General features: G+C 33.6%; 2 protein-coding genes across 2 annotated transcripts; one reads left to right on the top strand and one right to left on the bottom strand.

The window, feature by feature from the left end:
• The first annotated feature begins 2,993 nt into the window (after positions 1–2,993).
• On the top strand, positions 2,994–5,533 carry LOC107948958 (probable protein phosphatase 2C 65). The gene is made up of 4 exons (XM_016883638.2): positions 2,994–3,482; positions 4,152–4,436; positions 4,530–4,871; positions 4,955–5,533. The coding sequence occupies exons 1-4, from the start codon at positions 3,234–3,236 to the stop codon at positions 5,369–5,371; spliced, it is 1,293 nt and encodes a 430-aa protein (XP_016739127.1). The 5' UTR covers positions 2,994–3,233; the 3' UTR covers positions 5,372–5,533.
• Positions 5,534–6,951: 1,418 nt separating this feature from the next.
• Positions 6,952–14,070, bottom strand: LOC107948957 (protein SIEL). The gene is made up of 8 exons (XM_016883637.2): positions 13,225–14,070; positions 13,034–13,114; positions 12,598–12,822; positions 11,984–12,175; positions 11,147–11,287; positions 10,905–10,994; positions 9,940–10,472; positions 6,952–8,980 (listed from the first exon to the last, which is right to left on the bottom strand). The coding sequence occupies exons 1-8, from the start codon at positions 13,903–13,905 to the stop codon at positions 8,023–8,025; spliced, it is 2,901 nt and encodes a 966-aa protein (XP_016739126.1). The 5' UTR covers positions 13,906–14,070; the 3' UTR covers positions 6,952–8,022.
• Between the last annotated feature and the right edge of the window lie 9,018 nt (positions 14,071–23,088).

Raw genomic sequence — 23,088 nt, 5'->3', positions numbered from 1 at the left:
TTATTTTAATATATATATTTTTTAGTACACTATTCACTATTTCAAAATTTTTCCTAACTTCACGTTTAACTTATACTCACTAAATTAATAATATTTCCTACTCATTTGTTGGATTTAGTGATCTCAAATCACTGTTCAGACACCACTGAAAATTAGGCTGTTACAAAATAAGTAATTAAATAGTAAAATGACAACACTAGGAAACGACGAAAATAAATAAAGTTTATGTAAAAGAATAAATAAAAATGACATTAATAATAGAAAAGAAGAAAAAAAAGATCGGAAGTTTAAAACTATGTAAAAGGGTATAAAATGATAATAATAAAATATGTATATATGAAAAACAAAAGTAATATATTAATGCATAAATAAAAATGGGAGTATAATGAATGGAAATATAATAGAAACATAAACAAATAAATAGAATTAGAGAAACAGCAATAATGTTAGAAAAATAAAATAAACATGAATATAAAATTTTAAAAGTAGACGAGGAATGAGCAAATAAATAAATAAATAATATTATTATTGAATTCAAGTATATAAAATGATAAATAAGTAATGAAATTAAACAAATTAGGACTTAATCGAAATCAAAACAAAATAATAATAAAAAAGGGAATAAAATACAAATATCGGGTCTAAATTGTGATACGTGAATGAGATGGGGGACCAAATGGGGGAATATCCCCGTCCCCCAAAACGCATAATTTCAATAGGGACCGAATCTGAACATTTCAAAAATTACAAGGTAAAAATCAAAATAAAATGACTGAATTGCGACAGACCACAAAAGCGGAAGGACCGGATCAATAAATAACCCATAAGGCATGAAAACACGCGGATCATGGCCTCCATCGAGTCGGGTCACACGGGTCTGACACCCAAACAGCGCCGTTTAGGCGCTGGTAACCTTAAGGCAAAACGGCACCGTTTTGCTGCACCATTTAAACCAAGTTTTAACACTTTTTTTTTGCTTCATTTTCTAAAAAGAACAACCCCCTCCCGATTTGTGCTCTATTAGGGTTTCAAAAGAAACCGATCGTCACCGTCATGCACAATACCACCGAGGGCGGTGGTTGAGGCCGTGCGAAGGGGTTTTTTGACTCTGGCTTAGGGCACCCGAAGATGGTGCTTTACTTGGCTCGAGAACTCGAGAGAAGAAACCTCCTTTTTCCTTTTGGGAATCGGTCTCAACGACAAAACAGGGGCTCCGACGACCGACAACCGGCTCCGGGTTTCCAGGTAATTCCTCTTTTCTATTTTCTTCTATATATTTGTGTTAAAAAACTGATTTAAGAACAGAAATTAAAATAAAGAAACTGAAAGTAAAAAAACGAGAGAACGAGACTCAACCTTTTTTTGTTTGTTGTTTTTTTTTTTATTGCTTAATCGTGTATTACAATCTTTTTGTGTTTGTGGCTATATAGCCGAATACAAAAATCTATTGTTTGCTACTGTTTTGGCACTGCTTTTACTTTTTCCTTTCTTTGCCATGTTTGCAGGTCCATGGAGGGTCAACGGGGGTGAAAACCGGCCATTTTGGTGGAAGGAAGCAGCCATCGGGCATCGTGCGTGCCGAGGGCGCACATGGGAGGGGGGTACGGCGCAAGGGTGAGCTAGGGTTTTCATTTTCCTAAACATGAGTTTAGGTCTTGGGCTAACGGGCCTAATCTGTAAAGGGGTTAGTGGTTTAGGTTAATGGTTTATAATTGGGTTAAAACTTTTTGTAAGTGGACTGCTTATATTTTGGGTTTTTATTTAAACGGGCCGGGCAAAATTAGGCCCGTACAAAGATAATAACGTTTTTTTTATCTTATAAATTTAAATTGAATAGAATTAAGGGTAAACTATTAAAATAGTCATTTTTGTTTATCTCATGTTATATTTTAGTAATTTATATTTGAAATGTTATATTTTAGTCATTTACGTTAACGTATTGTAACATTTTAGTCATTGAGCCATTAATTGTCGTCAATGGTATAACGGTAAGTTAACGTGGCACGTCAAATTATCATTTCAAACAAAAAATTTAGGTTAAGCAATATAATTGGTCCCTCATTTTTTTTTTAGTAATTTAATTTATTTTTTTTATGTTTTTTAACTTTTTTTCATTATTTTCCATTCTCTTCTATTTCTCCCTTTTTCCTCTCTGTTTTCCACATAATTAATGCAAAGAAATTGGATTTAAAAAATGAGACATCTGCAAAGTTGTATCACTTAAATGATCTAATAATTAATTCAAAGAATTGGGATTTCAAACATAAGACTTCTACAAATTATGTCAAACAATCAACTATAGGTTACTTGTTATGTGTAACATTTAACCATATGATGGATTTAAGTGCTTGGTTGCACGAAAATCAATTGAGACAACTCTTGAAACTGTTATTAGAATACGGAGAAGGGAGAAGGGAGAAGGGAAGATAAAAAAGAAAATTAAAAGAACATAAAAGAGATGGAGAAGCAGAAGAGAATGAAAATAATAATAATAATAATAATAATAATAAAAGAATATAAAAGGAAAAAATAAATTGCGGAAATGAAAAAATCAAATCCAATCATACGAAGACTCCCTACTAACCGAAATTAAATGAAAAAAATAGGAAAAGAGATAGAGTCGAAGCAATTAAGGATAAAAGTGGTTAGGGTTTAACGAAAATAGCTCTTGAATGGAACATTCTAAACCTAGAAAATAGAAATTAAAAGAAAAGAAAAAAACCTGAACAAACAACAAACAGGCATGTCATGTACTCTACTGTGACATTACTGCCTGCATCACCCACTCTCCTCTCATCGTCCCTCTAAATATGCAGCACAAATATGAAAATAACAATCAATAAAATTAAAAATAGCTTACCCTTTTCTTAAAAAAAATAAAAATAATAACAACTGTGATATATATTTAGTAAAAATATTTTTTTTATTTTACAAATTAATTGATGTCATCATGTATGATAATTGTAAATCTTTTTTTTTCCCCAAATTGATGTCCAAAATAATCAATCAATGTATAGATGGACATCGTTACCATTACAAAATAACCAAATATCTCTAATCCCTCTGTGTCCCCTCCACCACCAACTATTTTTCCTTCTCCAATTTGGGGCCTTTGATTTTTACCTCCGGTTCCATAGCCTTGTTTTTTGTGGGTGCTGCACACATTTTTTTTTTGAAATTTTTTTTTAAGGAAAAAGGGGTATATTTCCTTGGATTTACACCCACACCAAACGATGGGTGCCTGCTGTTCTACGCAATTCAAGTACAAAGGTAGACGGTATGAAAAAGAAGGATCAGATGAAAAAGAGGATGAGGGGCACCATCGAGACCACAACATCAACAATGATGACAATAGCGCCAATGTTACCAGGATTGGACATGCGGGGGCTATTGTTAGATTGCAAGGCTCCTCCTCCTTGACCTCAATGTACACTCGCAAGGGCAAGAAGGGGATCAACCAGGACGCTATGACCGTTTGGGAGGTCAGTTCTTCATGGCTTAATGAATCATTTTTAATCTTATGGAATGTGATTAATTGTTGGATTTGGTGATCATCTGCTATGGCTACGTATGTTTTATGCAATAATCGCATGCCTTGTGTTTTTGTTGGTTCCTGTTATGTTAGAATGTTTTGTTCTTTCAATACAGGAGCGAACCCTGAACTTTATGTTAATCAACTTGAAACCGTACATTAAGTGCATTTATCATCTTTTCTTCAATCCCTCAATGTCTAATTTATGCCCTTACCTACTGATCATCCAAAGATTCAGTCTAATTATGTTTTAGTCCTTTTATTATGCTAGAATGTGTTAGCCAAATCATTATTGGATTTTCACATGACCTTGTGTGATCGAATAATAGCAAAAAATTCATATCACCACTTTAATGGTAATACCTACCCGTGTTAATAATTTGGATCTACTAATACCATTTATAAAAGCAAAGTGGCAAATTTATATCAAATCAAAAAAGAGGGATTAAATCTCAAATTTTGACATAGTTGAGGAACTAAAACTGTAATTGGACCCAAAACTTTAGATGCAGATCATCTTTATATCATGATAGTAGGTATGTTTTATTTATTTGGCGCTGCTTGAATTGGTGTTTTAATATTCCAAAAATAATGGAACTAAACAATTGAAAATATGCAGAACTTTACGGGGGAAAAGAATGTGTTCTTCTGCGGTGTATTTGACGGTCACGGTCCATCGGGTCACAAGGTTGCACGCCACGTATGCGATGCCTTGCCATTGAAGCTTTCGACAATGCATCAGCCTCGGCCCAGCGCTAAGAAGGAGGGCGACAAGGACAGCAGTCACAAGCATTGGGAGGCAAGTTTGATTAGAACTTTCCAAGAATTGGATGAAGATCTTAGCATGGAAGATTCCCTTGATAGTTACTGCAGTGGCACCACGGCCGTAACCATTGTTAAGCAGGTATATTCATTTGTTTACCATCAACCATAAATATATATATATATATGTGTGTGTGTGTGTGCGCGTGTATGATTATAATGAATGTTATTTCAGGACCAACACTTGATCATTTCGAACTTGGGGGATTCTCGAGCGATTCTTGGCACCAGGGACAACAAAAACCAAATCATTCCGGTCCAACTCACAGTCGATTTGAAACCTAGTTTACCGAGTGAATCGGAAAGAATCCAGAAGAACGGTGGCAGAGTATTCGCAATGGAAGAAGAACCGAATGTACCGAGAGTGTGGATGCCCGGCCAAGATTGCCCCGGTCTAGCTATGTCGAGAGCTTTCGGGGATTTCTGCCTCAAGGATCATGGACTTATCTCTACACCTCAAGTTTCTTATAGAAGGCTTACTCCCAAAGATGAATTTGTAGTGTTGGCAACTGATGGGGTAAGTTATAACATAGAGGGACGCAAATCATAATTGAACCAATTTTGACACAGCATAATAGTACCATTTTAAAATTGGTGCAGGTGTGGGATGTGCTTTCAAACAACGAGGTGGTACAAATAGTAGCCTCAGTAAAGAGACCATCTATAGCAGCAAAAGTACTGGTTTATTATGCAGTTCAAGCATGGAGAACCAAGTACCCGGGTTCTAAGGTCGATGACTGCACGGTTGTTTGCTTGTTCCTCAAGAAACGACCTTCGGTATCGGGAACGTTGTCAGATATCAGCCAGCAGACCGCAAGTCACGTCAATGGGGTGGATCCGAAAGGCAAGAAAACGGAAGAAGGGGAGACTGTGATTAATTGTGACATAGTGGTGGATCCAAAGGCGCTTGAAGAAGTAAATAGAATAAATGGGAACACCATCAAGCAGCGTTCTCGGCTTGGCAGTTTGAGTAGGGACAAAATAACTACGGATTTTGGTGGACAAACCCAAAGTTAATATGTAAAATATAGTAAAAAAAAATCTCAACTATTATTCCAATGATTTTCGGAATTTGGCACTCAAAGTTTAATTTAATTTTGATTATTGAGAATTTTATGATCTTCTTTTATTAATAATGAAATTATCATATTTTTATAAATCAAGTATATTATTACATCATTGCATCTGTATATATGTATAAAAGAAAGAAAATCGATTTGTAATTTTTTATTTTTTATATTAATTAATTCAATTCAGTTCAATTTAATTCAGAAGTTAACATATTGCAATTATTTAAACTAAGTCGAATTCTTATTTTCTATTTAATTTATAATAATTACAATTTTTATAATGTAAAAATAAATATTTTATATATTTAAATAGTAAAATTAACAAATATAATTTTTTAAAAAATTTTCAAAAATTGATGAACTAAATTGATAAAATTTGGGTTAGTTTTAATTTCAGTTCTAAGTTTTCAAAAAAAAATAATATATTATAAAGTAACCGAAAATTTTCTCCAAAAATATCTAAACCAATGGCCTCAAAATGTTTTGATAGAGTGGGGAGCTCCAATTAGAGTAGTAATAAAGCTTTTGTTGCAAAAAGCATGTTAGGGAGACATGGGTTTCATTCAGGAAGATATTTTAGGTAACATATTAATTATGGAGTGGGGGTGGGTGAAAGTAAATCCCAAGTTAATAAGGTAATTAAAGTTTTGTTCATGAAAGAACCAATGAAATGAGTTGTTTCGTTATACATGTACGGAGGACGTAAATTGAAGTGAGTGCCATGTCGGTCTCTCTGGTTTGATGTGGTCCATTTTTCTTCATTTTTTCTTCTTTGTGGGCACGGCAGGCTTATTATTGTCTACTTCTGTTAATTTTATTATTTTCAACAGTCTATTCAAGTAATAATTTAATGGGGCCAACTGCTAGTTGTACCACCCCCCCAAAAAAATGATAATTTCATGTTCCTTTTTTAGAAAAAAAAAAAGAAATTGGTCTGATTTGTTGAAATATCTGCTTTTGCCTAAGTTATTGCGGAGGCAAGAAACTCGTTTTCCTTTTTGATCGGATCCCATTTTGCCTTTCCCTTGGCGACATGGAATATACATACATGAGTTTTCCATGGTTGCATGCATTATCAGCACTTATCAAATTCAAAATTTGGGTTTACTAGTCTTCTCCGTCTCTACTTGATCATTAGCTTGTTCTTAAATTAAATTACGAGTAACATTAAGCACTCTAAAATAAAGTTGGCAATATGCGTCAATCACACATCAAAAAAGGAAGGCCGTTGAACAAATAAATAAGTATGTTCTTTGAGAACATTATAAATGACCCTATAATAAATAGTATCAGAGCGACTCTTATCCAAACATATAGGATGGGCAAGATGGATCAACTATAACAAACAAATAAAATAGGTAGAATGGATGAAAATGTCATAAGAAAAAACATCTCAGATCAAAAAGATTAGTGATAATGGCCTCATGACATATAGCTAGTGAATGCTGTCTATTATTAAGTAAACAAAATTTGATTGCCTTTTTGAGAAGATGTAGGATCATCGAGAAGTATAATGTTTGGAAGGAATTCAGAAAATAATTTCCCCTAACCTTTTTATTGATATCTTTATAAAGCATCCAGTTATGATTAATGTTCATCCAATACACCCCTTTCTTTTGGCCCCTGAAAAGCTTTAACTAAACCCTAGAAAAGGGCATACCTAAAGTGCGGTCATAGTTTAGGGCCAACGTACTAAACATGAGAAAATCGAGAAAAAGCCAATGTTGAATTCAAAACAAAAGTAATCCATTCTTTTCATTTTAGCTCTCACTTTTGACTTCTGAGCCAAAAAATGAACTCGATTCAATACCCTCTAATCATGTATGTCTCACTTTTCCTTGTCTAATTATCAAAACAGCTTACTATAATATATATATATATATAAATTATTATCAATATCAAAAGGCAGGCATGCCGCTGCTATAATAGAAACACCATATAATTTTTCAAGTCAATCTTTCCAAAAGTCTCTTCTCGACCCAAAACTTTTGACTGATTGCACATATACCATACAGCAGCATTCCTTTCTTCATATGTTAATCCATCTCTATTCTAGTAGTCTATGTTTCTAGTTTTCGTAAGTTCTTGGCTCCCCAGCCTACTAATCAACTGTCACATGTAAACTAGAAGTTATGATAACTGAAGGCAGACAGTGAACAACGAGCAATACAACTACCACTGATACAATACAAATGTCCAACTAAAAGGGAAATTGGAGCTTGGATGATGTGGAAAACAATATTATGCATAATATGCAAATCAACAATAAGAAAAAGTTCTTAGCTAGACCCACATGCACCTGACCTTTGACTGGTTTCTTTGGAAGAACATAGTCATTGACCCATAGAGGGTTCGTATCATATCACTAGTGCACTGTTTGCTTAAGCCTAGGTGATTTTTTAATGTCTACATATATAGTTATTATCATTATGGCCTCTGGGGCATGAGGATAAGAATTTTCAGATATTCTGAACAACCAGAAGCACAGAAGCTCAAAAGATTCATGAAGTCTCTTGACTACTACTACCATTTTTCACGAGTTTTCTCGATGTTTCTTTAGGAAATATTCCAGCCATCAGCTCTCGCATCTTTATACTCTTAAGTAAAAGCAGATTTACTTTTACATTCAGTGCTCTTACATAGAAAAATCTCTTTCTCTGGGCAAAGATATGTTAGTTCACATTTTGGACCCCCAAAGACTTTGACTCGATCAACATTCTCCCTAAAGCATTCTAAACCTAAAGAAGCCCTCACCGTAAATGAAACAGCTTTTGGGGTTCGGTAGAAGGGAGCCACAAATGTGAATTCCCTCACCACATTAATGCTTCTCTTTTTATTTCTGATTAGGTTCAAATCTAAAAATACAAACTGAGTTGATTCCTCACCCATACTTATCCTCACCCACAACCTACTTTCAGTCAAAACGTTGTGCAAAGTGATTGCAAGTGGTATAGAAGCAGGGATTCCCGGAATAAAAGGAAGAGGGTTTTCAGAATCATTACCGGGGACTGCCAGTTCTGCATGTACGCTCCTGGGAGTTCCATATAACACAAACTGCTGAAGGGAAAAGGAGTCAAGTAACTTCTTGAAGAGAAGTGGCTGGCAGCTACTACTGCTGCTTGAAGAGTCAGCATCATGCAATGATTTCTTAACTTCAGTTACAAAATTAGACGGTTCAATAGATCCCTCCTTGTGGAGATATTCTACATGGGCAACTGTAGACGACAATAATTTCATTGCGGCATTGCAACAGCAAATCTCCACTTTGGACAATCTCAAAAGACAAGCCACAAGTACCAGGTCCAATATTTGCAACTCCTCTCCTTTGGACAAACCAATGAACCTATTACTGATTTCCCTTAGCCTCCTGTCCAATTTTGCAAATAGAAGCTCTAATTTTCCCACTCCATTAGGATTAAGCATTTTTGTTGCCCTAAGGTGCCCCCAAACTTTAGCAAGCATTTCTATAACTTGGAGATACTGCAGAGTAAATGCTACAGCACCGAAAGATCCTGGGGACTCCGTGGTAAATGATGCTACTTCTTCTTTACAGGCCCTGTCAGAAGCAAAAATAGCAAAACAAACTTAATGGTATATATAGCCCAAGACGACATGGCTACTGACATGGTTCTCAAAAAAATGAATCAGTAATTTGTCCATGCACATGAAGTAGATAGATAATTCCAAGGGTTCAATGTTATTATCTTGAAAAGACCACTGAAAATTAAGTTATATAACAGAACAGAACAGAACAACTTCATTGCATAAAACAAGATAACGAAGAATCAGGAGAACTTTCCTATCAATATCTTAATTCATGCTCAAACTAACCTTGACCGAAGTAGAGCCACTTCAGAATAATTTATATAATAAAACAAAACTTCATTGGATAAAATAAGATTATCAAACACCGGGAACAGCTTCCTGTCAATAGAAGTAAACCTATATACCCTTGATAATTTATCAAATTAAACATTTTCCAATTAAATTAAAATATTGATTATTTTTCAATTATTTATTCATATTAACATTAAAATCTTTATTAAATTTTCCTTAATTGATTTCTTTTAGTAAATCAAAGACTGACTAAACTATTTTTCTATTTACTTCTTTACCAACCTGAAAGCCTATAGTATAAAAATTATTCTTAATAAATTTTAATTTTAATATTAAATTATTAAACCCTGATAGAATTGACTTAATTATTACAGAATTGTCTATAAAAATTACTAGAAAATTCTGTATAAGTTACCTTTTAATAAATTAAACCATGACGCATTTGACATAATTGAACATCCATTTCTATTAAAATTAATAAATTTAAGTATTTGATAAAATAATTATTGACCTACACTATGTTTTACGGCAAAAACTATCAATTATTGTTTTCTAATGAAGAACTAAAATTTTTATTTCAAATGATAGTATTGGTGTATATCATTTATGTAGATGCACGTGTACAATAAACTGGCGGTAATAAAATGCATAAGGAAAAAAATAAACTTCATTACTTACCTTATACCCTTGCATGCTTCAGTAGTGCAGCCTAACTCAACCAATGACCAAGAGTCCTTGACCTTTTTAAAGATAAGGTTCACATACTTTCTTAATTCAGAATGCTCCCCCAACTCATATTCTGCGTGAGCAGCTGACTTTCCTAAACTCAAAAATTCCTGATGATGATAATCAGAGATCCCTCCACTATCTTTCCAGAAGGGCATGCTGACAGGACTATCAACCTTAGAACAGAGAGGAATTGAGGCATCACCTTCTACTGTCAGCAATGCCTCATTTATTTTGAAGTCAGCAAGAGAAATTGTTGAGGATCTACTGCACTCGGATAAATAAGCCAAAAGCTTTTCTTGGTTCATAATATCACTTAAACCATAAGAGATTCTCCCAAGCCATGTAACTGCATAAGAAAATATTCTAGGTGGAATAGCACTAACATCCTTTTCATGTGACAGTGGAGCTGAGATGGCTAGCACAAGAAATGCTGCTACCCTTGTACTATCAAAGCTCAATTTGCCTCCAGAAGCTGGCTCCATCTAGGGTTAAAAAAAAAAGGCAAAGATCTTGAATAACCAATGTCATGTCACAAATAGTCACAACATAAGACAGCAATATAGTGATTGTTCAAATTGCTTCAATGCTCTGTTGACTTCACTGGTTTAATCAGCATAAATATACTTAATACTTCTTAATTTGTTAACCTCTAAAAGTTTTGTTTGTTAGGTGTCAGAAATTACTTAAAACTTGGTAAATTCTGCCCTACTACTGGAAAACACAATGGTACTATAAACTTCTTCATGTATGAAAACAACTGATATCATTCAGAAGACATTTGCAGTCTCAATACGTAAACCTAAAAAAAGAAAACTTGGTCACACTACTGTAAAGATACTGTTCTTTTCATAGCTGAGCAGATACTATCATCAAATTTGAAGCAATACATAAAATAGCATTACAACCCAGCTAACCTCTGGAGCAACTTCCTCAATAATGTGAACTGTGAACTTCCCATGATTTCTCCCAAAATGAAACAGAGCAGAAAGCACATCAGCTTCATCCTGGAAGCAACTTAACCAAATAAGCAGAGACAAGAAGCAATAACAGATTGAGATGGTTATAGCTGCTGGGTCTCAAGTAACACACAATTTGAAAATATGAAAGATGCAGCCTGGAAAGCCACCTGGAATGCAAACTGATAAAAGGGAACAACCTGTGGATATATCTCCAAATTTCCAAGAAGGCCATCAATACACAATTTAAACAACTCGAATTGTGGCAACTTGGCTAATTTGAGTATTTTCCTTGTCATGGATCTTATGACAGAACTGCTGTCAACAAGTACGCTCAGAAACTGTCAAATCAAGCAAGAATGATGGTTAAGTGACAATGTCTATCTTTTAAACAAGAGATACCGGGTTCGTGCAGAGAAAGAATTCTATAGTTAAGTACCACAATTTAACAACTGAGTTGCAACCATAGACAACTTTTCCGAAGTCATGGGTTTACCATAAGAGAGACAGAGAGAAACAATTCAGAGAAAGGAAGAAAAAATGCTTGTAGTACTAATTCCAAATGACAAAACTGATTAGCTCACTGAGTTAACATCTTGACTGGACCATTATAGAAGGCAGGGGTGAAGCCAAAAAATTTTTTGAGGGGGCTGGAATTAAGTTGTATATTTTTATGAGAGCTAAAAATGCAATTTCATCATTTTAAAATGGCTTATATCTTCATAATTTTTTAAAGGACTAAACCAAAATTTATCATTTTGGAAGGGGGGGGGACAAAGTGCAATTTTACCATATACTAAAAAATTTATTGATTTTAAAGGACCAGAAGTTAAATTTGCCACCCCATCCCACAGCCCCTAATAAGAGGTGAGGTTTGATAGATAACGGTGGAGACATCAAACGAAAATATTCCAATGTCTGTCTGCACCTTGTCCTATGACACATGCTCACCAATCATCATTTAAAACTACATAAATGTTCAGACATTCTATACTTATACAACTCTTTGAGGGAAAAAAGAAAAGAAGAAACATTACCCTGTGAATGTGTATTTTTTCAACTTTTAGATGATCGCTGGTTGCCATGTGATGTATTGTATCAAGAGCTTGCAGCCTGATAACCGTTGAATCATCATTCAGCATGTCCATCATCAGGTTTAAGGCTTCACAAGCAAATCGCAAAGAGAAGACAGTGAGCGTACGCAAAGAGTAACAGGCAGACATCCGTACCTTCAGATTAAGCAAAGACAGCATCAATGCATCGTAAATAAAAGTAATGCAAGGGGGTATTGCCTTTGAACTGCAAGAAATGACTAAACTTCAGAAAAAGTCAAAGTGTGTTCTATCAATGACCACAATAACTCCTGTTATGTGTATTAAGTGTCTACCCTACCAAGCTTAGAGTCCTAGCAAGTTTAATAATATATCCTAAGAAACCTATCTCATTCAATATAACCGTGGTACATAAAACCGGAAGAACAATGCCAAGCCAAAACCTTGAAACCTCAAAGTGTGAGCAAAGTGCTTGATATGGGTTGGAATACAGGATTAAGTTGATCCAGAAAGGCCAAAGTTAAAAGTCCAGTCTCTATGAGACGAAGCAATGTGTAAATAATAAACAGAAGCTAACTACAGAATCAGCAAAACTTTACCTCAGAGAACTCATCCTCAAGTCCATGTATATAAGCTCCAGCAACAGCAGAAACTGAAATGTCAAGCCCTTCTATTGGTTTGTAAGCTTTATCTTTGTTGATTCCTAGGACTTTCTTAGACAAGGTTTGTAGTAAGATATCTTCAGATACAAGTCCTATCTTCCCTAGAGCTTCAAAGGCTTCAAGCCTTACATCTAAACTCATATCTCTTACCATACAGCCAAGCTGCAAGCATATGGTAACAAAAGAACAAATAACAAGAAAAAATGCTTAAAGTGGCATATAAGGTTGACATGAATTCAATTAAAACGCTAACAAATGCACGATGCAACATGATCGTACAACCCACATTAATTCCAAATTTTAATGTTTCTTTAAAATAAAAAGGTATGCAGAAATACGCACAGCATGTCTTTTTTTTTTTTAACAAAAATACCTGGATAAACACTGCATCTGATGAGTCTTGCTTGTTCATGTCTTCACTGCATATAACAAGTAATCTACCCCATTCACATACCTAAATTCAGAAAGCGATAGAGAAGAGGTAATCAGAGCAAATTCAAAAGTAACTAACGGTTGCACTGGAAACTAATCTAAGAAAGAAACTTCAAAGACAGAGTATTTTACGGCGCGAACTGCTGCAGATCTAACATAGTTCTCTGCGTCACGGAGCAGCTCAACAGCACGGCAGTAGCATCCCTCGATAACATCACGATCATCAAAATCACCATTCTTACACAGTTTCACCAATCCATCCAAAGCTTCTTTCCTCACATAAGGATACGGATCCCTTGTAAACCCTAAAAAAACGGCTAACAACACCGATTCCCTAAAGACAAGCTTCTCAGCATTTCTCAATAAGCATTGTCGCACAGAAACCGAAGGGCCAAGGCAGAGAGAGACGAAACGAGCGGCGTCCATGTCGTTTCCGATGGAAGCGAGAGAAAGAAGTACAGAGAGTGACTCACCAACAAGACGAGGCGAAGCGGAGGAGAAGAGTGAGTCGGAACGGAGCAAGTCGAGTGCGAAAGGGGATAGGTGGGGGCGGTGAGAGGCGAGGTCGCTGAGGAGCTTAACAGCGTGATGTAGGAAGACGGGGTCGCGATTGAGTTGGAGAGAGCGAGTTAGGGCGTCGAGGACTGAGGAGAGTGTGGAATCGGGGGTGGCAGGGTTGATAATGAGGGATCTGAGGGAAGCTACAGCTTGGAAAGAGAGGGGTTGGTTATTGTCGAGGGATTGTTGGATTGAATTTATAACGTGCAGCTCCATTGCCGACTGCCTGCGCTCAAGCTCTGCAACCCTGCCCATAGATTTTGGTTTTTGAATATGGGAAACTTCAAATGGCCTACAGCAAGAAGTTCCTGTTTAGCGCATCATTTCGTTTTGCTTTGCTGTATGGCTTATTGCACTTCTATGAATCCCGCCATATGTTTTTTTTCCCTTCGTAGTCAAATTTGCCTATTTATGTATTTTCTGCAAATTTACTCCCGTAAGCTATATAATTACTCACAAACAATTTTTGTTTCGGTCACTCTCTCCTAATTACGTGTTTTTTTAATTACAATAATTATATATTTAATACTTAACAATTACATATTTTTATCAATTTAATCTTAATTTTAAATAATTCATTTAAAACCACAAATTTAAAGGGATTTGAATTGGAAAACGCAATTTGATTCAACAACATGATATGCTCGAAAAAGGATTTTGATTGTTATCTCTTTTCTCTATGATATGTTGACCTCGATTGTGTGTCTAATTTGTTCATTCTTATTGTTGCAAAAGGGCGTACAATTCACTTTTGAGAGCTTTTGACCTTCTTCTTTTTTCTTTTTTTTTTGAGATCTCATTTATCTATTAATCTAATTATTTTACAGGATTGAATTAATGAGGAGGCGCATCAGGGAAGACAAAATTTGACAATTTTGTAATTGAAGGGATTAATACCGAGCATTAATTGGAGGTGTTTCACTGTTTCAGCCAAACCCAAGTTATGTTTTTTTTTTTTTTCAATCTGAATGGTATGACTGTAAAACACAAGAAGAAATTTGGTATACATTTGTATATTGATTTTTCATGTACAATTTTGTTTCATGGTTTTCAATTTTAATCTGATTTTACTAGCAAATCTTGCTTAGATTCAGGTTTTCACAAAAAAAAAATTAGCTATGGGTTCTTCATAATGTACAACAGTTACAAACAAATTAATTCACTTTTTTAGTAATTTTGTGCACGTATCTTTATATTTAAACAAACGGACATTGTAATATCCCGAATTAGGGCCTAATCGGAATAGTAGTTTTGTGACCACAAATCCGAGATAGAAATAATTATTTTATAATTATTTTGAGGTCTATGATATGATTGCATGATTGTGTGAAAATTTCGTGAAAAAATTCTATGCATAAAGTGCTTAATTTGAAGTTAGGGACTAAATTGAATATGTTGCAAAACTTGCATTCTAGAAGTTTCTAGTATGAAATTGCTTTGAAATATTAATTAGGAGATCTTAAATAGCAATTTGACCAATTTCTAAGTTTATGGACAAAAATTGGACATCGATAGAATTTTTGGAAAGTTTAGTAAAAATGGCATTTTGGTCATTTAGAGGTAAAATGAATTAAAATACAAAATTAAAAGCCAATTTTGTTCATCTTCTTCACCATGGACGTGTATACCAAGGGAGACTCCATGGCTAGGGTTTCCAAGCTTCCAAGCTCGATTATGAAGGAAATCAATATTCGGGCTTAAATCGGAAAAATACAAGGTTATGGACTAAAATGGTAAATTGTCGTTTCTGGATCGACGTAAGTTCGTATGATAATAATAATGCAATGTTATGTTTGAATTATATTTCTTACTATTATTGCATATATTGAATGATTTAATATATTGGAAAAGTTGATGGAATGGTGTTTATGATGTGGAAATATGACATGAAAGAATGTTACATGAAATGCAAGAAAATGATGATACATGACAAGTGATATATGAAATATGTGATATATGTTATGTAAATTCTTAAAAGCTGATTTGATATTTGAGGTGTGTCTTATTATACTATGAATGAACAATTGGTACTATGGATAGTGAGATCGACACTTCGAGTAAGTTCGTACATAAATAATCTATCGATTCTTTTTATGTTATTATATTTTGATATCATATGAAATGTGGTTGCCTATCAAATGGTTATTTGATGTAAGTTATGAATTTAAATTGATTACAGACAATTTAGTAAAATGTTGAAAAGTGAGGAATTTCCCGGTTGAACCTTCGGAATAGAAACGATACAAATGAACTATTATGAGGTCACGTGTGTAGTACTAAGTGCAGGCTACTACGTGTACCGGATAATTGGTCGCATGTGTAGTACTAAGTGCAGGCTACTATGCGTACCCGAAAACTGTGATCATGTGTGTAGTACTAAATGCAGGCTACTACGTGTACCAGATTATTGGTCGCATGTGTAGTACTAATTGCAAGCTACTATGCATACCAGATAGCTTCGGCTACAAGTGTGGAAATGGGAAAATGTGCAGGCAATTGTGTATCTGTTATTATTCCGATGAGTTCAACAGGAAATCGATTAAATGAAAATACATGTGAAAGTGATTATGTGATGAACAAGTGCAAGCATATGTTTATTTGAATTTATAAGCAATATGCTCGATATTTGAGCGAACCTCGGTAAAATGGAATGGATTAAGTGAATTGTGTAAAAGTGAACTTTAGTAGTAAAACAGTATTGAACAGTAGTAGTGCATGACTTTGAAAATTTACCAAAAATTGTGTAAGTTGAATTAAATTTCAAAAAAATTATGGAATTAAAGATTAATGAGTCTATTTTCATATAAAAGAAACAGGGGGAGCAAAAGAGTTATATATTATGTGATATTATAATTTTTGTGAGACAGTGTCAGAACAAATTTGAGATCCCCTGTTCTGACTTTAGAAATTAGCCATAAATTGTACAAAAATTATTAAGAGTCATACCTTACATTAATGGATTTCTTATTGAGTCTATTTTTAAGGGAAACAAACGGAATGGTCGTTGAAATTCTGTACAGGGAGAAATTTGGTTTGTAGTGTACAGGGGTCAGAGTAGTCGTACCCTGAAACAGGGGAAACTTTAATGAATAAACTGTACTAATTGGCTAAACCAAAAATCCTGTAAATTTTATGGGAGAAATATATATGAATCTAGTTTCAAGGAAAATTAACTAAACTAAATTTGGAGTTTTTTAGCTTCAGATATGAATGATTTAGTAACTGTAACTCGATAACACAGCTTAACCTGAACATGTATAATTGTACAATTATAGTGTTTTATCTTGAAAAGCGTGGTAGTAATTGCTTATTATTTTCATACGAACTTACTAAGCGTAAAGCTTACCGATCCTCTCCATTTCTTTAGTATTGGCAGGTCGGCTCGGGGTTAGAGATCGTCGGAGGCAAAATCACACTATCAAACTATCATTTTGGGAGAATTAATTCAAATATTAGAAATATCAAGTGAGTGGCATGTATAGGAAGTTGGTTTGTGATATGTATTTTTATTATGATTTTGACCATACGTATCAGTCTGCATTGAGTTATCGTATATGATCATGAGATGTAGTCCTTATCCATTATGGTTTATAAGTTTAATTAATCGTGCCATGTCCTATGTTTTGATTTGATGATATAGTTAGCTTTGTTTGTTATGCATGTGTTCAAAAAGTTTTGAATTAAATGAAATTTTATGGCCCAGTTTTCGTCTATGTGTATTGTTAAGTCTGGTAATGCCTCGTACTCTGTTCTAGCCTTGGATACGGGTAAGGGGTATTACAGACATCGACTCGATGTAATATTTATATAATGTCAATTAAAAGTATCATTTGTTTGATTTATACATATTTAACAGGCAACTATTGATCATGGCATCTATTTTAAACTTGCTACAAAACTATCAATCGTAGGTGTTAGGAATGTTGTTGTTGCTCATTCTATGTTTTGTGATAACAAAATTGTTTATCTACTTGGGGCATCGATTTGGGCATTGAATAGGTTTTATTAGTGCCGAGTTCGATCCATTTGAATGTAACATATTTGACAAAACTAAAATCATGGGTCAACTAAGGTACTAAGACTCCCAACCAAATTGCTTGAAGTGATTGGATAAGCATGAAAGTCTTATTATTAAAATGTTATTTTTTAGAGATAAATATTAGATTTATTCAAGAAAATTTTAGAGCTGTTGAAAGACTAATTTATAAAAACTTTTGTGTGATAAATAATCATGATAATTTTAGCTTTTAAATTAGGGTTTAAAGCCTATTAAAATACTGTTGATTGACCAATTGAAGAGACCTATAAATAGGTTGTTTTTTTCCGCACATCAAGAGTAGTTTTGGGGGTGTCTTTGCCGACAGCTTTGTTGTGCTCTTATGGTTATTTTGTGACACTTTTTTAGGTGTTTTTTAAAGATTTTATTAATTGTATTGTGAGGTATTTGAGTGAGTGATTTGTGGCAATTAGGGTCAGTATTGGGGTTGCAATTACTTCTTTGTGTAAGGTTAGATTGAGCTTAAGCTAATAGGTGATCTAAAGGATTGTAGAATAAAATCATTCACTGGGCGAGGCTCCGTAAATGTAGGACCATTGTGTTTGAATTGAGTTAACAAATACTATGTGTTAAGTCTCTCATTACTTTGCTCATTGCGTTACTTTGCACTTAATCTTTATGTTCGTTTCTATTATAATGATAGTTGGAACGAAACTATTTTTCAAGTGTAAATAGATGGATTTTTCAATTGGTACCAGAGCGAGCTTCAAGAGTTGTTCAAATGAGATCCTAAACTACAATTTGCAATAATAAAATCCAAAAAGAAAGGTTATTTTATCCCGCATCCACCTTCGATGATTAAAGCATCAAATTCAAACAATGACTTTGATGAGGGTGTATTCAGCCATATGTTGAAGAACATGAAAGCGCTATCAATTGAACGAGTCCTTAAGGGAAAAGGTTATCATTCTCAAAAGAGAAAAAAAATTAAACGACCCAAAAGTCAGTGGTATCAGAAAATGCAATTTCGGGATCCCATTTCTGTAAATCAAGCTTCTAAATATTTTTATTAAATATTTATAAAGTTATATTATAGGTGAATTGAATTTTTTATAGGTAATTTTATCAAATTCGTGATTAATTAAAGTATAGGGACTAAATTGTAATAGTAGTAAAAGTTTAATTGTTAGGGAAATTTTAATTAGAAGCAAGGAGTAGGGATCAAAAAAGCAATTATACCTTCTTAAATTGTTAGTGGACAGTGTCTCAGTGATAGTATATAGAAAATGTGATAAAAATTTAATTAAAACTAATAAATAAATTTAGATAAAACCAAGTTAGTGGAGAGAGAAAGCATTTTTCCCCATCTTTCTCATGCAAAGCCAAAATAAGAAGGTGAAGAGAAAAGTTTCATCCTAGGGATTTTCAAAGCTTAAACTTTCAATTGGTTAACGCAATTGTTCATCCTAGGGATTTCAAAGCTTAAACTTTCAATTGGTTAATGCAATTTAGTTCTTTTCTTGTAATTTTTATGTTTTTGAAATCTCGATAGCTTAATCTAGTTGACCCGTGTGTTATTTTTTGAAACTGTTAAAGTTTGAAAAGGATGTCATTGATGAATTCTTGAAGTTTTAGGTACTAAATTGATAGATTTTAAACTTAAGAGTAAAAGGGGGACTAAATTGTGAAGTTAAATTATTGTTTTGTTCAATAGGGACTAAATAGCATAAATTGAAAATTTGTAGTCAAAATGACAATTGGGAGGTCCTAAATGGACTATAGTGAAATCGGATTGAAAATTTGAGTTCTAAATCAAAAGTTATGTTAGTTTCGATTTAAGACCAAATTGAATAAGTTTCAAAATATGTGTGATCTTATAATTAATTGTGAATTGAGCTGGAAATTAACGTTAAACATTTTTGAATTATTATTCGTAGTAAAAGACGACATGAGAGTATCAAAAGGAACAAGGAAAGCAAAAATCGACAACGAGTAGTTCGAACTTTCTGTAAGTATTTCTACGATATAAAACTTAATTAATTTCTATACTTTTATGATATTTTACTTTGTGCACTATTGAAGTAGTCTTCTAGTGATAATTTGAAATGAATTGGGTAATTTGGATTGAATATTAAGTTAAGTACTAAATGAATGAATTAGTGTAACATCGCAAAATCGACTAATCCAAGAAAGAGACATATAGATATGTAGGTTACCTGATTTGATGCACTATTGTAGTATAGCCCGCCACTTCTCAGAATTTTAACAAGTTAATTCCTGGTGCATAATGTACTCGCTTGTTCAAATTCTAAAGATTTCATCTTGGGATGTTTTCCAATTGAAGAAGAGTACGCCAACCGAAGAATACACCTCAAAATTTTGACTAAGCACGGCTTGCATATAAAGTGTGTGAAAAAGTTGTGGGATAGTAGGTCTTCTTCAAGAGCATGCCTTATAAGAGTTATTACCAAAGGTATGGTACGCTTGGTTTGCTCGAACACTATGCAATGTAGGTTCTATAACTTGTTTGGTTGGAAGTCAACTAAACGGGCTAGGTTGGTCAAACAGTATATACACCATATTCTTTTTTAATATTTTTCCCAGTTTTGCTAGGGCATTAAAGGGACAATATTTGTATGCATATGACACTTGTCAAGATCCACTAAAAGGAACTGAGTATGTATATATATGGTGAAAAGGGAACATTCAGAGGGTTTCTTTTGTTTCTTCCGTTCTAAGCTTTGGTTCTTCTTCTTGAGCCTAAATATTCTCTTTTTCTTTGTTAAATTGAACGCTAAGGTTTTGGGATAATTGATGGATGTTTCAACCTCCTGGTAAGCTTGATAGATTTGCAAGTTATGATTTTGAAAAAGTAAAGATTTTAAGAGAAATAAAAAACAGTAGGGTGTGAGTAAGAGGCTCTACATGGGGGTCGTTTTTATTTAAGATGTTAGTAAATTGTTTGTAAATGGGATTTTAATGGAATTGCTATAAATTTTTAAGAAGTTGATGCTGCGGGTTCAGGTAAGATCATCGAAACCTAAATTTTGACTTGAAGTGAAGGTGAGTTCTTGAGTAAGTCCTTAGTCTCGACTCTTACTATAACAGCCCGTTTTTAGTCAAATCGAAATAGTGGTTTTGGGACCACAAATCTAAAGTCAAAATAATTATTTTATTATTATTTTAATTTTTATAGCATGATATTATAATCGTGTGAAAATTTCGTTAAGAAATTTTATCGTTTGAATGCTTAATTTGATAAAAAGGACTAAATCGCGTAAAGTATAAAACTTGAGTTCTATTAGCTAAAGGTGTCTAATAGCTATATAACTTTAAAATGAAGGTCTTTATGTGGTAAATATCCTATTAATTAGATAATGGATGTTAATGTCTTGGCATTATTGAAATTTTAAATTAGTAATAAGGTTAATTTTGGTATTTAGCAAATAAGGTTAATAAAATAAAATAAAACAAAAATTCTCATTCATTGTCATCTTCTTCCACCGAATTTTGGATGAAGAATAGCGATTCTTAGGGCTTGTCATTCGGCCATGCTTCTCATGCTTATTTAGGTATGGTTTTTATCCCGTTTTTAATTATTTCTATATTTTTGAGATCGTTGCAGCTTAGTCTACCTAGCTTAGGGATTAATTTGCAAAATTTTTAAATTTTTAGGGCTTTTCCATTGATGAATGTTGGTGTGTTTTGATGTTTAATGATAGAAAATAAATGCTTGTTGTTAGATAAACAACATTTGTTAAGTGATTTTTAGTAAAATGTCCAATTAGGGATTAAATTGTGAAATGTATAAATTTTGTGTTAAATTGTGAAATAAATGAAAAATATGGGCTTCTAGGGATTTAATTGAAATTCATCTAGCATGGGTTTTGGTTGAATTACATGAATTTGTGATTTTATGAAATAAAGACTAAATTGCAAAAATGTTGAAATGTTAGGGGCAAAAATGTAAAAGTTCCTTAATGTATGTTTTTGGATTAAATTGAATAGAGAGATTATTAAATAACTTAATTTTGATTATATTTAGATCAAGAAAGGCGAAATACGAATTTAGATCGGGGAAAGAATAATGTTTCCGATTAATCGACTTAATACGCTGTTTTTGCATTCGAGGTAAGTTCGTATGCTATAAACATTTTTATATTTGTGTTTTAAATGCTTTGATATTGCATAAATTGTGAAAACGACCTTGGGGACATATTCGATGACGATTCAACAAACGAGAAATCCCGGTTGAACCTTAGGAATAGATTAGGATAAGAATGACATGTCATTAGAGGTTACACTGTGATTGGGTGCTGGTCTGTACATCCTACCGGTGGCTGAGTTATCCGGCATGTGTTGCAGATTTTCGTCAGCTTGTGTGAGCAGTACCGTGTAGTTACGTCATGACCGTCAACTTGTGTGAGCAGACCCGTTATAGCTTGAGAGTGAGCATAATTGAGATAGCTTCAGCTATGCATTGGCACTTCGTGTACGAGATTCATTGACATAGATTCAGCTATGTATTGGCACTTCGTGTGTAAGATTCATTGAAATAGCTTCGGCTATGTATTGGCACTTAGGGTGCGAGTTTCCCGAGTATCTGATTTTATTCCAAATGGTTCAATGGGTATATCGAATATATGAAATTGTGAGAAATAGATATGTATCAATACAGGTATGTACAAAAATTGTATATGAATTGAACATATGAAAGAATTGAGTTCATGGTTAAATAAGTGATTGAATATATGTTAACATCGTGGTTAAATATTTTGTAGTATGTTATATTCATATATTTGGATGGTAATTAAATGGTGATTTTTGCTTATTATGTTCATACGAACTTACTAAGCTTTATAGCTTACATTGTTTAATTTTTCGTGTTTTATAGTGAATTCAAAGCTAGCCCAGATTTAGGGACCGTTAGAGACTTCATCACACTATCAAACTATCACTTTGGTAGTTTTAAACTTAAGTATTTTGGTATATGACATGTATAGGATTATGGTCATTTTGATATATAGTTTGGTAATGAATTTAGTCATTTGAAATGGTTTGTAAATATTAATGTTTTGGTTTTGTATATAGCCATGAGAGTTGACATAATTTGGTTGGTTTGGTTGTGTTTTCATATGTTTAAATGGTTTTGGTTATGTATTTATTGATGGATATGTAATGCTTGATGATATTTGGTAATTATGGGTACTAAATGGTTATGAATTGAATTTGGTATGTTTGTGAGATTAGGGTAAATGATGCATGGTTGAAAGTAGTTGTTTTGATGATTTAAGAATGTGATAATTTGGTATAAATTGAATGACATATTGTGATATTGTGTTCCTTGTATTTGTTGGTATTGAAATGGTATAAATGATGCTTGGTTGAGGTTGATTGGATGCCTAATTATGCCATGTTTTAGTGCCATTTGGTTTGATGTA

This window comes from Gossypium hirsutum, chromosome A04, assembly GCF_007990345.1.
Source record: "Gossypium hirsutum isolate 1008001.06 chromosome A04, Gossypium_hirsutum_v2.1, whole genome shotgun sequence".
Lineage (NCBI taxonomy): Eukaryota > Viridiplantae > Streptophyta > Magnoliopsida > Malvales > Malvaceae > Gossypium > Gossypium hirsutum.
This window is presented reverse-complemented; position numbering and strand designations above follow the sequence as displayed.

Bases quoted from the DNA above. Each gene is read 5' to 3' on its own strand.
- LOC107948958 (XM_016883638.2), top strand. From the start codon at position 3,234: ATGGGTGCCTGCTGTTCTACGCAATTCAAGTACAAAGGTAGACGGTAT. The intron at 3,483-4,151 runs GTCAGTTCTTCA...GAAAATATGCAG, and splicing joins ACGCTATGACCGTTTGGGAG to AACTTTACGGGGGAAAAGAA. The intron at 4,437-4,529 runs GTATATTCATTT...ATGTTATTTCAG, and splicing joins CCGTAACCATTGTTAAGCAG to GACCAACACTTGATCATTTC.
- LOC107948957 (XM_016883637.2), bottom strand. From the start codon at position 13,905: ATGGGCAGGGTTGCAGAGCTTGAGCGCAGGCAGTCGGCAATGGAGCTG. The intron at 12,176-12,597 runs GTAAAGTTTTGC...CTTAATCTGAAG, and splicing joins TTGAGGATGAGTTCTCTGAG to GTACGGATGTCTGCCTGTTA. The intron at 10,995-11,146 runs GTTGTTCCCTTT...AGTTGCTTCCAG, and splicing joins ATTTGGAGATATATCCACAG to GATGAAGCTGATGTGCTTTC.